The sequence below is a fragment of the Limulus polyphemus genome, unplaced genomic scaffold (genome assembly GCF_000517525.1).
Source record: "Limulus polyphemus unplaced genomic scaffold, Limulus_polyphemus-2.1.2 Scaffold5119, whole genome shotgun sequence".
Classification (NCBI taxonomy): Eukaryota; Metazoa; Arthropoda; class Merostomata; order Xiphosura; family Limulidae; genus Limulus; species Limulus polyphemus.
Genome location: NW_013670729.1, coordinates 36,058 through 50,488, shown reverse-complemented (window position 1 = coordinate 50,488; position 14,431 = coordinate 36,058). Strand labels below are relative to the sequence as shown.

Below are 14,431 nucleotides of genomic sequence, written 5' to 3'. Positions count from 1 at the left end.
AATCAAATTGATGTTGTTTTATCCTTCCAATATCCTGTAACTTTATGGTTTTTCTAGGTAATACCAAACAACTACATGTGTCATGTGTTACCAATCTGCCAGATAACTAGTTTAATCAAATTAATGTTGTTTTATCCTTCTAGAAAAAACATAAAGTTACAACATATAGGTAATACCAAACAACTACGTGTGTCATGTGTTACCCATCTGCCAGATAACTAGTTTAATCAAATTGATGTTGTTTTATCCTTCTAGAAAAACCATAAAGTTACATGATATTAATTAATCAGTGTATAACACTGGATTTTTAGTCATCATGTATATATCATCTTATTCTGGACATGCTCAAATTTCTAAGTTTCTGTTTCTTTACTTATTAACATGCTCTTCCAGATCTGCATTAATGTTACATTATTAAAATAGCCATTCAGCATAATTTATAACAAATGAACAAAACAGCGATCTTGTTCATTATTTTCTAAACAATTCATTATTATCTGCCAGACACATCTTCACATGTTAAGTTTCAATATTTTCTCATAAAAGTAAGAAATTAAAACAAATAATATTAAAATTTGACTTATTAACTACATTTTGATGCCAAGTTTATTCATATACATTGATAATAAAGTAGTTTAATTAAATTTTGAATGTAACTCTGTAAAATGTTGTGGCACGTGCACTTTGACCTAACCGATGCGTAAGGGTTAATAATGCTATGTATCTAGAATAAATCTTTGGCCTTTGGATCATATCATACAGCACATGCTTCGTAGGAGAGAGGTCAAAGATTCAATTATGCCTGAATCCATTTTTTCTTCTAAACAATATTTCAATAGTAAATAATTTTATTACATACGTCATATGTGAAGCTCAAGTTTATGATATTACTGGATACAAGTTGGGCAGAAACTATTTTAGAATGTATGCTTTCATATAAGGTATAAGAAAAGTTGAGGCCCAATAACACTGAAGGTAAAAGAACTGTGATGCACACAAAAAAGGTGACCTGAAATACTGACTTCTTTGTGTTCCAATATAGTCGTATATATATACAAGAAGTTAATCTAAATACACCACATAACTGTCACATCAAAAGGGTAGACTAATATAAAAAATGTGGTCAAACATACAAGCAATAGGCCTAAATTGCAAAAAACGGACTAAAGAAATTAGAGATGAGTGAAACACATAATTATTTACAATGCCAATAGAAATAGCATAAAATAAAAGTAGCTATAATGTACCACAGCTAAAACACCTGCATTACTACTTGTTTGTCACTGAGATAATTTGTCAATATCGCAGAGTTTAATAAAAGTATATCTATGTCACGTGATCAATACTTGCAGCTGTTCTTATTAGGAGACAAAGTCTGTATTATAGATGATGCTGAATTTAATTACAATTTCTTGGTGGTATTTATTGGGTAAAATGGAGTCTAAACTTTTGAAATACAACTTCAGTGGGCTATATTATCAGCCTAAATGAAACGTAACTTGCACTGCAATGTATTTGAAGTTTGATTAATGCTAAAAGTTACAAAATATTTAGTAACTAACACTTACCATCAAATTCAGGAAAATAGTCAATAAGATGTGAGTACATGATTTTTTCTTCCAATAGATCTTTCTTGTTGAGAAAGAGGATGACTGATGAATTTTGAAACCAGGGATATGTTATAATTGTCTTGAAAAGTGCTTTACTTTCTTCCATTCGATTCTAAAAATTATATACATAAAATCAACAATATAACATTACACAGATACAATAATATGGATCTCACATAAAATACTGGAACTACAGTACTTATGACATTACAGTTACAAGTTCATACTGATAAATTGAAATAACGAAAAATTCCTTTGTTGAAAATTACATGAATCACACAAACATTAGCAGATTTCACAAGACAAGCTTAAAAATCTTACTCGTAAATGCCTGTGCTCATGTGACACACATGACTAAACAAACATTTAGTAAAATTGTCCAAAATAAATATAAGCAAGATTATTTATACTTAAAGGCTTGAAAGCACACAAAATGTATGAAAGTAATAAAGAAAAAATAACCCAAGATTTGACAGAATTAAAGTCTTTCAATCTAAAAGCATGTATTCCTATAAAACATATTAAACAAACTAGCATATGAAATAAATTAAAACAAACCCAATCTTGTATGTAAAGGCCAAAACTAGCCATTTCTGAAATAAAAACAGAACAAACTGACAAACAAATAATTAATAAAAAAAAACTCAAATATAGTCATATATACAAGAAGCTAGCCTAAATACATCATGTTTCTTGAAAATGGCAGATTTTATCAGAAAATTACATGTACTTCACAAAAATAACCTACGTGTAGTATGGCATAAATCTAGAAGTTACTTTTTTTTTCATATGTTCCTCATAATAGAGCTGAGAAATTTAATCAATATAATAAATTACCCATGGGCAGTAATTACATTGATTAGCATTACGTGTTGCTAAACAATGTACTGTCTAGGCTGTGCCCATCACAAGTGTCAAAACCTGGTTTTTAGCATTATAAGCTACTGGACTTACCACTGAGCCACTGGGTGATTGTGTGTGTGTGTGGATGTAAACAAATCAGTAAATCAAACAACATTAAGCTGATTAGTGTCACAACAAATTAGCCTTTCATATAATTACTGTTTGATTATATCGATTGTTATGAAAACAACTAAATTAAGATTTTCTTATTATTACTATTATCCACATAACAGAAACAATGCCATTATGTTTTTTATTAAGCTAAAAGGTACACAATCAGTTATCTGTGCCCTGCCCACTGTGGGTATCAGTTTGGGGCCACCATGGCTTCAAGACTCAAGGGTCTTGAGTTCAATTCCAATTGCCACTAAACTTGCTCATATGGGAGAACGTATACCATAGTTTTAGGAACACTTTACTAATCAAGTAATTCAGTAGTAAATATCATTAATCACACAGCTCTACTTCAAATAGTTGTCAGGCTTTGAATAGAACACAAATTGATCTCTTTTTCAAAACTTGTGGACACACTTTCTTCACTGATGACATATTCAAATCAGTATGCATGCTTTAAATTTCTTGAACTTCCATTCTTCCTTTTTTAACCATTGAACACTTTTTTGCAGTCAATCACAGTGTTACATACACAAACTGTTCATTTTAAGTTTAGTACGAAAGTATTGTATAATTTATATTGTACAAGCATTAAAGAAAGTTATTTTTAGAAGCAAAAGTTATGGCAAGTTTGCTTACGTAACTGTTTATTGTTGTATAGTTAAATTGTTGCAGATTGACGTAACATTACTCAAACCTTCTATATTTTTCTCATTGCTTTAAGTGAGTGTTGTTACATTATAATGTCTCATAGTTTGTAGAAAGTTCTAGACTTCAGTTGGGCAACGTATATATAGGTGACCAAGATAGTGAAAGGTAGTTATTGAAAGTGAAAGTAAGACAAAATTAGTGAGATATAGATCTAGACTGTGTTGCAAGTTCAGCCATAAAGAGCATATAGTGGAGACTTTTAAAGTGTTATAATCACAGATTGTATTGTAATAACAGATTAAAGAAGAATAATTCGTCTTATCAATTGGGTTCTAAAGTAACTGAACCAGCCTATGTGAACTTTGATATAAGATGGATGCTTTCCTGGTGAGATATGAAAGATTTGCCCCAAGTCAAAACTGGGACAAAGGCACCTGGGCAGTCTGTCTCAGCCCATTTCTCAGAAAAAGGCCTGCAAGTATATGCAGGCATGATGTCAGAAGATGCCATGGACTATGACAAGTTAAAAGTGACCTTGCTGAAATTTACGGAAGATGTCAAATCTGACACGGGAGAAACTTTATTTCAATTTGTGGCACGTTTACAATGATACTTCACAAGATGGACTGACATGGCCAAATGTGAAAATAGTTTTGATGGACTGGCAGATCTAATACATGAACAATTTATGATCACCTGCTCAACTAACATGTCACTGTTCTTAAAGGAGAGAGCACCAAAAGATGTGGAGGAGATGATCCAGCTGGCAGAACAGTATATGGAAGATCATGGAGAGAGTATAACTGGCAAGTTAAAGTTAAAACCAGTGATAGCTGACCAGAAGCATGAGTCCAGCAAAGGTAACAGAGGGTTAACAGACAAATGGGAGAAAAGATGCTAAATGCATTATAAAACAGGGCACAATGCAAATAAGTGCACGTCAACAGGGTTCTAAAGTAACTGAACCAGCCTGTGTGAACTTTTGATGTAAAAGAGAATTATTCAAAGTTCTGGATACAACTGTGGTAACCCACAAGGTAACATAAGTTAATTTATCACTGATTATATTGTGATAACAGAGCAGGGGAGAATAATTTGCCTTGTCAAAGGGTGATGTAATTTAATTGTAATTTAAAGCTCTACATACAACTGTGATAGCCCATAGTGTAATGAATTTTTGTACATATGTTTCACTTGTTTTGAATATATTATTTTAAAATAAGTGGACTGTGTGTTGTCCATTTATTGATGAAATTTATCACCAACAAGTCACAGACACTTACTGTAATGAATCCGACCCCATACAAAACCTGACACACAGAAATAAACAAGTCTTTTCAGGAGTTACAATACCTCAGTCAATGAATTCTGTTTAATTTTTGACAGGCAACTACTGCGGCTATTTTATATTAAACCATAAAAGTATTATAGATAAGTACCAAAACTGCAATATGTACATTCAGACTTATAAAACAGTAAGCACTGTAAGAAAGATATTTAAATTGCCATTACACAGTAGTATGTAATTTACCACTAGAAGCAAATTTATGACTTTGATATTTTTCATGTTAATTAGAAGTGATGATGATGACCATGTTTAAAACTACACAAAAATTTATTGTCTGTTATTCTGTAATGATCACTGAAAGTGTGAATCATCACACATCATTTGAACACACAAAATGAACTGAAAAAATAATCACTCTGAAGGAAATAAATAAGTATTATGTAACATGCCATAAAAATTACAAAATTTTTTGAAACAAATAGCATGGTGTTATATTTCTATTTAACAAAAACGAAAGGTCATAAAATTCTCATTGCATATAGAAATTGACCACCAAAATGAAAATTACTTAACAATTCTTTGCCATTGCTTAAACATTATACCTTGAAAAGTTTGTTGTTAAATACAAATCTGCACAATGGGCTATCTGTGCTGTGCCCACCACAGGTACTCAAACCTGTTTTTTTGTGTTATAAATCACAGACTTACCAATGAGCCACTGGGGGGCACCTTGAATAAAAATGGAATTACAATTTCACATTCATTAAAAGAGAAAGTTAACAATATAATTACTACAACTCAAATTTAATTTTGTGTATCAGGTTTAAAAGTAAATTTTTATGGTAACAAAAACACTTAATTTACAAATTGTACATACAAATTAATACTTTAAAGTTTTTATTTTATATAATGAATTTTTACCAGTCCACATTGTCAAAAAACTCAATCATATCAAAAGTAAGTGAAATTAGAAACATGTGCCTTATACAGAACAAAAACAAAAAGAAAGAAAGAAGCAAGCTTCTGATAATGCAATAGTTACAAACAATTCAATCTTTCTAACAACAAACTCAGTAATAATAACACTGCAAGATGAAACTAGATACAAATGTGATCGTAATAATAAATTTGTATCTAGTTTCATCTTGCGTGTTATTTTTACCGATGCAAAATGACAAATTGTTTGGAAAATTACTGAAAAGTATCTTCCTGGAAATTATTCAGAATTTTTAATATATATTGTTTAGCAAACTTTAAATACCAGTGAATAGAGATCATGTGTTCTTTTTTTTTCTCCTGAAAATGGTTTTTTGTTAAATTATCTTAAAAGGTATTGCAATTTTTCTTTGTTAACAATACATACTGTAAGCCTTATTAGATTTGGAGGGTTTGATGGCAACAGCAAAATATTAAAGTGACTCAACTCCATATTTTTTTAATATTATTAAGTTTATTGCATTCGCACAATGAACATAAATAGCTTATTATTTATTGAAAATAAACTATGTTTATTAGATACAAATTTATCTCAATCTGTTTTCAAAACTACTGTTACTAAGCCATCTCTTATGTTATTCTTAACGGTCAGGTAAACAATAAATACTTGTAAGTTTTTTCAGTGTTTTTATTATCTAGATATGAAAGGACCAGATTCTTCTTTTAAAATCATCATATGCAGATTAAATATTAACTTATCATTGCTGTCAGCAAGGTTATATCAGTTCTACTAAAACAAAACTGTCAATGCAAGTGATAAAGCATGCTAACCTAAGATCCTCCATTAAGTCAAGCATACTCAACCATGTTGAATGATCATGTGACATTATCATTCATTCAAATTTATTAAAGATCTTAGACAGGCAAATGATGAACAGTAGCTCTGAATAAAATAGAGTTTACTATCCACAAGCTGAAGCCTAAGATAAATGTGGTTGGAATGGCTAGTAAACTACTTTTGGTACTATAAACAAGCAGTCTTTCATAAATATCACCAGGTGACAACTACAGCTGAGTGACGTAATCAATTATCTAGGAGCAGAGTTTGCATCAGTTAGTATCCAATAAACTAACTGATTAATAAGAATTATGATTAATTGATGAATGTGATAAAAATAATCAAAATTACTTGTTCCAATTATTAGTTTTCAACTATTCCAACAATCCAAAAAGGCTTTAAAAACATATCACTTGTTTTTTCTATAAACAAAACTAATACTCCAACAACTGATTAATCAAAATTATGATGAGTCAATTATCCCAAAAATAATCAACTAATCGAAATTGGGAGTTTTTGATTATTCTGAATATCCACGAATTCAAAATATTGTCATTTATGTTTGTTTGTTGTTAAACATGAAGCTACATAATGGACAGCCTCTTCATCATTCAGCAGTAAGTTTGAAGGCTTATAATGCTAAAAACTTGGTTTAGCTATCTGTGGTGGGCATAGCACAGATAGCCCATTGTGTAGCTTTCTTGGGGGAGATGCTTTGTGATTTAAGAGTCTCGGGACCAATCCCCTTTGCCACTAAATCTATTCTTCCTATTTTTGTTATACCAAAGCTACTAAGGCTATCTGCCTCTGTCACTAATTTTGAACTGCTGACTAAAGGGAAGGCAACTTGCTAAAAGCAACCACTACCCACTCTCTGGCTACTTAAGTGTAAAATAAAGTGTAAATTTATTATTATTCTATTTTACATGGTGTTACGTTTCTAATATATAACTAGAAAACTAAAGTCTTTAATGCTGTATAAGCAGGTGCAGATCTGGAGCTCAGATCCCTGTACGTTTTTGTTCCAGAAATTAATGACAAATCCAATTTTGAACTGTTTGGCAACAATAAACTAGTTAGTTTGATGGTATCATAGTCAACATGTACAGTAACACATGGTGAGGGATCAGTACAAACTTGATGCTGCACCTCAGCTAATGGTGTTAGTGATCAACACAAACCTACTGACAAGTACTGGCAGATTCTGGTTCATCATGCCAAACCCTCAGGAACACGACTTATTAACCCGGAATTCATCTTCCAACAAGACATTGTTCCCAGTCATTTGGCTAATGGAGTTAGTGATCTACACAAACCTAATGACAAGTAGTGGCAGATTCTGGTTCATCATGCCATACCCTCACGAATACAACTTATTAGGAAGGAATTCATCTTCCAACAAGACATTGTTCCCAGTCATTCGGCTAATGTGGTGAAATGATACATTGATGATAAAGAAGTCAGTGAGCACACAATCTTAGCTTAGCCTGCACAAAGTGCCGATATGAACATTATGGAGGCTTTACTAAGAATGCCAAAAAAACTTGGATGAATTGTGTGGAATAATACAGGACATTACCAGCCAGTATACTTGTACACTGTTAAATAATATGAAACAATACATAATGCTCTATGAAAAGCAAAGGATTCACTAACAAGAAGTTTTACAACTTATTCCTTTTCTTTTGTATTTTCTGTGATAATGTTTTGTATCATTCATAAGTTCACCATCTTTCTGCCATTACTCACTGTTTGTGACCCCCCTATATGTACTGTTTATGTGCTTCCATAATTATTTCCACACACATGTATAACAGAAAGGTCTTGATATTAGTATATAGTCATCTACTAAAACATTTATCCTAACAATCTGCTTTTATTCCCACAGTACAAGTTAAACAGAAAAACTAAGAAAACATATAATTTTAGAAAAGGAATGATTAATAAAGATGGTGGCAATTTGTGGAAGAGAGGATGTGACAGGTGGGCATGGCAGTTGGGTCTGATTTTCTGGTTTACAACTCTGTAAACAAAGGTTGAAGGCTATAAAAATTAACTTTGCCTTAGCAACATATATATTATAATGAGTAATTTTAATTAAATAACATATTTCAGACAGGAGTGTTAAATAAATTAGAAAAGGTGGAAGAACTAGATTCTCATACCAGAGAAGATTTATTCAAATATTTCTTTATAAGTTTAAATCTTATGTAATATTAAAATTTGATTCATCAACTGTTTTGAATGTCAAGATTATTCATATACAATGATAATAAAGTAGTTAGTATTTAAATTCTGAATGTAACTCTCTAAAATGTCATGACATGTGCACTTTAACTTATCCATAGTGAGAGGATTAATGTAGTACTTTTGATGCGAGTCTCCTTCACTAAAATAACTTGTTTCATTGGTAATGGATCATCATACACATCTTAATAATATTTCACAGAGAAGGGTTTTTAATCCTTTAGCACTTTCAAGACAGGCTCGTTATAAAATACACAAGTTTGTATAGACATTTGCACACATTAAGTATTTATACTATAACTTTTAATGCAGTAAGTGTATCTTCACAAAACTTCGTAGACTTTGAGTAAACAATACAAGTCTTTTGTACACAAATAATCAATTTTTAAATGAAGTATTTTTACAAAAGATTTGTTTGTGAATATATCAAGTCTGTTTCGTTACTAGTCTGTGTGCAAAGTGATTTTCATGTTATGAATAAAAAATATTCTTTGTCCCAAAAATCTCAAGTATCATTTATGTAATCTCTAAAAAACCCTAAATCCATTTCAAACATTTGTTTCCAGTAAAAATATTTTATCTGTTATTTCCTGTACCCTAATTCTATACAGGGTCAGTTAATTTGACCAACCTTGAAACCACCAAATTACACTAAATTACAGTTTTTCCCACTAGAATGACTTCAAATTGTAACATGACACTACATTTGCTTATCCTAAGTAGCTTTAAACTCATAACTTATACTTAAATTTTATTGTTTTATTGCTCTATGATTGTCCTTTGAACAACAACTACTACTAATCATGACATTATAAGTTGTAAGTCACTTGGGAAACATGGAGCTCATGTTACGCTATGAAATTATCATACATTATCCACAAGCTACTCTGAGTCGAAGCTGCTCTCTTGCATGTGTCATGAAACATTTTTATCATTATATTGTTATTTTATCTAATATAACCTTAACTAATTTAAAGAGATCCTTGATTTTACATTTTAGTTACTTTTATAATAATAAATAAATAATAAACATGAAAAACAAGAAATGAAGTACTTACCTAAGTTTTCTTTTTTTTGCTGTCAACTGTAAATGACACTTAACCTTACTTTTATATATATATACTAATGATAGTAGTGCACTAAATAATTTTTATTTAATTAAATAATGTACCAAAGAACATAGAATAATAATAACATGCAAAAAGCAGACAATTTCCCCAAACTACTACTATTTTTCTGGGTTTCTAAATATGTGACAAAAACCGTTACAAATTCATCCAAGCTAGTCGTTATCTTTCTCATGGGAATGAAGCTTGTACTAACTGAGAAATTGACAGTTCGTTGTTCGGAAAACAAAGTAATATAATACGTCATTTGATAGATGAAAATCTTGTCTTTCTATTGATTATACATAATATAGAATTAAATGTAAGAGAAAACTATTAACAAATCCTGAAAGAGAGGATGTGATATATGGGTGTGGCAAGAGGGGTTTGATTTTCTATTTTATCGGTCTGTAACCAAACAAAATTGAAGCCTATAAGCATTATGGTTTGTCTGAGTGATGACAATATTATAACAAGTAATTTACATTAAAATTTTTATTTATTGGAGGTGTGGGAAATAAAATAGAGAAGAGAGGATATCTAGAGAAAATATGTCACATTTCTCACATTAGGGGAGATTCAGGATTTTTTAAAGTATTGCCATATAAAATTAAGAACTTAAAACTTGTATACTATTACAATATGGTTGATTATTTGATTTTATGGTATAATAATTGGTATAACATAAAAAAAATAAAATAATTAAATTATATTTTGAAAATAACTTACTAACAGACCATCACATATGCAGTTAGACCCATCTGCCATAAAAGGGTTAAATAGCTCTATAGAGACTTTTAGAGTTACTCATAACAACACTTTCAACATTAACAATTAAGAAACTATTTATTTATGAAGAGAAAATTGTTTATGCCTTTGTCCTACCTCATTATCCGACTCAAAAAGAATTTGATCATATTCACTTAAGGCGACCAGGAAGATAATAGAGGTGACGTTTTCAAAGCAATGAATCCATTTTCTTCTTTCAGATCTTTGACCACCGACATCAACCATTCTGAAGGAAAAGGAGAGGGTGTCATTATAAACACTGCATTATTGTTGAGTTCAACAACTATATACCTGTAAATAAAATACTTCTTAGAGGATCACTTATTTTATTTTCACGAATGTATTAAAACTTCAAAGAAAACATAACTGTAGATATTACACAATCAATTTTAAAATGTTTTGTCCTTGCCTTAAAAATGGACATAAAGCATACATTTCCTTACAAATGTATAATAAATGACTAGGAATATGCTTATCTTACTATAGTTATGAAACTTAGAAAGCAAAAGATTGAAGTGCAGTTGCAATATGCATTTCTGAGTACTTTATTAGTCTTAAAATTAGAAAAAAATTACATATAACGCCAATACAAAAACAATTCTATACACAAAAGTGAATGAATATTTTTTCAGAGAAAAAAGAATAAACACGTATGACAAATATTAATAAAAGTATGTTTAAATCAAACTATCATAAGTCTAATGCCAATCTCAGAAACAGAATATGATAAAATTATTAAATAAGATTAAGGAGAAAACTGTATGAAGCAAAAAATACAAATTGTATGCACAATAAATAAAAACAGACAAAACAAATTATTTCCTTTAAAAAATATAAATATATACATTTTTTTTACTTTTCTTCATACCTAAGCTTTAAATAAACAGGTAAACATTTATATTGCTTATTAATGCACTAACCTAAAAATAATGGAGTCAAGATCAAATGGGTACTCAATAATGCCTGTTGTAGGGACTCGAACCCTAAGAATGTCTTGCAGAGTAGGAAGATAGCCTGGTGCTGCTATTCTGTCAATGTCACTTAGGTAACTGAAAATAATCATTGGATTAATAATACTATGTGAAATAACTTTATTCAGGTCTATTTTACAAGAGTATTCATAAGTAAACTGATAAATTAAATAGACTGTGTGTGTGTGAGCAGCCTTAGTCATAAAATGATACTCAGTAAGATCCATTCATACTTCTAGTGACATGAATATACACTGGTTCACTTTTTGCTGTATTTACAAAATATGAAAATCACAGCTCTTATAATGTTACTAACACAGGATTTCTTCCTCAACCAGAGGTACATTGATGATAGCGATCAAACATAAAAAAAACTGGGATTTATCCAATTTTGGTAAAACTTGTGCAGGATGTAGCTTACAGTTAGATATGATGATTAAAATTAAGTTTCCAAACTGGACAAATTTAACCAAGTTATGATTGGCCACATTGTCAGCAGAAACTCCATAGTCGATGATGGTATATGTTGTGTAACCAAAGGGTCCGCTACATAAACTTTCTTCTTCATTGCCCATCATTACATCCGTTTTCCAGACCAATAAATCTTCAGCAGATAGTCCAAGCCCTGCAGGCTATGACTTACACTTTGCTACTCTTTGGCATGCTACCATAAATTAACATTATTCCCTCAATTACCTGCATGTGTAAGATTCTGAAATGTTTGACTTGATACTTATGCAGCCACTGTGGATGCAATCATGATGGACTTTTTGACAGCCCTAGTTGAGGCAAATACATCTATCAAGTTCAAAGATACCATGGCAGCACTCAAAAACAGGTTTGATGATGATAAAGATAGTAGTGATGATAGTAGTAGCCTTCCACCAGATCAGAAGATTATGAACAAAGACACCAACCTCAAAATTAACATGAATAAAGGTCACATAATATGATTTGAGAATAAAAAAGAAAAAGAGTAAATCAATTGCATGTGTGACCATTGCTAGTAAAATGGTGCGGTTAATACAAAACTATGTTTTTTTTCAAATGCTTAGTGCTCATAACTCCCAACTGAAATATGCTACCATTATTGGGAATGTATATTTGAATACAGCAGATTCCAGAGTTTCCTACAGTGTATACAACACCTCCAAGAAACAATTACTATAATTTCTTATTCCTCACTCCACCACCAAAAACACTACTTCGCTTTTAGTTGAGTGTTAAATATATATATATAAGAGCACAAAATTAAAAGGTGGTTGATGACAAATGCTCCTAAAAATCACACAAATTTACAAGGATGTGCCCAGTTGGCACAAAAAATATTGTAGCAATTATTTCATACTAAATAAAACATTGCATTTCTGGCAGTTATAACAAGAAATGAACTAGTTCTGAACATAAATAATATTTGCTATTGTTGCACAATGAATTTATAATTTGGTGGCCAAAACCATTGCAAATGCAATAACTTACATTGCCCACTAACTCGTAGATCACTTAGCAGATTTCTGTTAGGTTGACAAACAAACAGTTGTATAACTATGATTCACATCAATGTAGCACATTTAGAGAAAGTTAATGGGATAACCTGTCGAACAGTCTACCTCAGCCTATACTAAAGTCATGTAGATGTACAGTGCTTTGCAAAAGTATTCACCCCAACAATAATGACACATTTTGATGAAATACAAATAATGTAAACAATTTTTTTAATGAACTTCTTTTTATTCAAACCTCTAATGATCAAATTTAACACTGTTATGTGTGAAGGAGGTTGAATGTCAGCAAAACCTGCAAATAAAATATATAAATTGAAACTTGCTGATTGTGAAAGTATTCAGCCCCCTAAGGTAGTACTTAATGGAAGCACCTTTGGCAGCAATTACTGCTGTGAATCATTTTGGATAGGTTTCTACCAGCTTTGCAGAATGGATGGTGTAATTTATGTCTATTCTTCCTGGTGAAATGGCTCCAATTTTGACAAGTTCGTTGGGGATCATTGATGAACTACAATCATCAAGTCTAAGCCATAAATTTTCTATTGGATTCAAATCAGGACTTAGAATGGGCTACTCCAGAACATCCACTTTTGTATTTTGAAACCACTACAGTGTGGCTTTGGTCTGGCGCTTTGGGTCACTGTCCTGCTGAAATTTGAATTTTCGACCCAGTTTTAAATTCTCAGCTGACTCAAGCAGGTTTTTCCTCTAGGATTTGACTGTACTTTGCACCATCCATTTTCTCCTCGATCCTGACAAGATTCCTAGTCCCTACTAATGAGAAGCATCTCCATACCATGATGCTGTCACCACCATGATTGACAGTTGGGGTGGTGTTGATTGGGTGATGTGCTGTGTTGGGCTTGTGCCAAACGTAATACTTTGAGTTTAAACCAAAATGCTCAATTTTTGTCTTGTCTGACCACAAAACCTTCTGCCTCATGTCTACTGTATCATTTACGTGCTTTGTGCCAAACTCTATAGAAGATTTAAGATGATTCTTTTTTTTTAGTAATGGCTTCTTTCTTGCCACTCACCCATACAGGACAGCTTTGTGTAGGGACTGGGATACTGTTGAAGTATGAAAACTGACTCCCACCTCAGACACGGAACTTTGCAAATCTTTCAAAGTCACTGATGGCTTCACAGTGGCATCCCTAACCAGTTTCCTGCTTGCTGGCTGCTTAGTTTGGAAGGGCAGCCTGATCTGGGTAGTGACTGGGTGGTATGAAGCACATTCCACTTCATAATGATGGACTTCACCGTACTCAAAGGGATAATCAGTGACTTTTGAAATTTTCTTGTAACCTTCTCCTGATCTGTGCTTGTGTACCATTTTATCACTGACTTTTTTGGAAAGTTCCTTGGTCTTCATGTGAGTTGTGGCTTGAACAGATGCATTTACTCTGAAATCAAGTTAAACCACTCTGATTATACACAGACAGAGACCATTACACTAATTTTGTGACCTTT

At 31.6% G+C, this 14,431-nt stretch overlaps 1 protein-coding gene across 7 annotated transcripts in view; it reads right to left on the bottom strand.

Moving 5' to 3' along the window:
- The window catches only part of LOC106472152 (guanine nucleotide-binding protein G(q) subunit alpha-like), a 64,495-nt gene that overhangs the window by 14,598 nt on the left and 35,466 nt on the right, over positions 1–14,431 (bottom strand). For all 7 annotated transcript variants that reach the window (XR_002613410.1, XR_002613411.1, XR_002613412.1 and 4 more), the window contains exons 4-6: positions 11,403–11,531; positions 10,579–10,708; positions 1,569–1,722 (exon numbers count right to left, since the gene is read on the bottom strand). Coding sequence is in view for 3 of the 7 variants with exons in the window: in XM_013932780.2 (XP_013788234.1) it covers positions 1,569–1,722; positions 10,579–10,708; positions 11,403–11,531 (413 nt within the window). In the remaining 4 variants the exon portion in view is untranslated. The remainder of the gene's footprint in view (positions 1–1,568; positions 1,723–10,578; positions 10,709–11,402; positions 11,532–14,431) is intronic.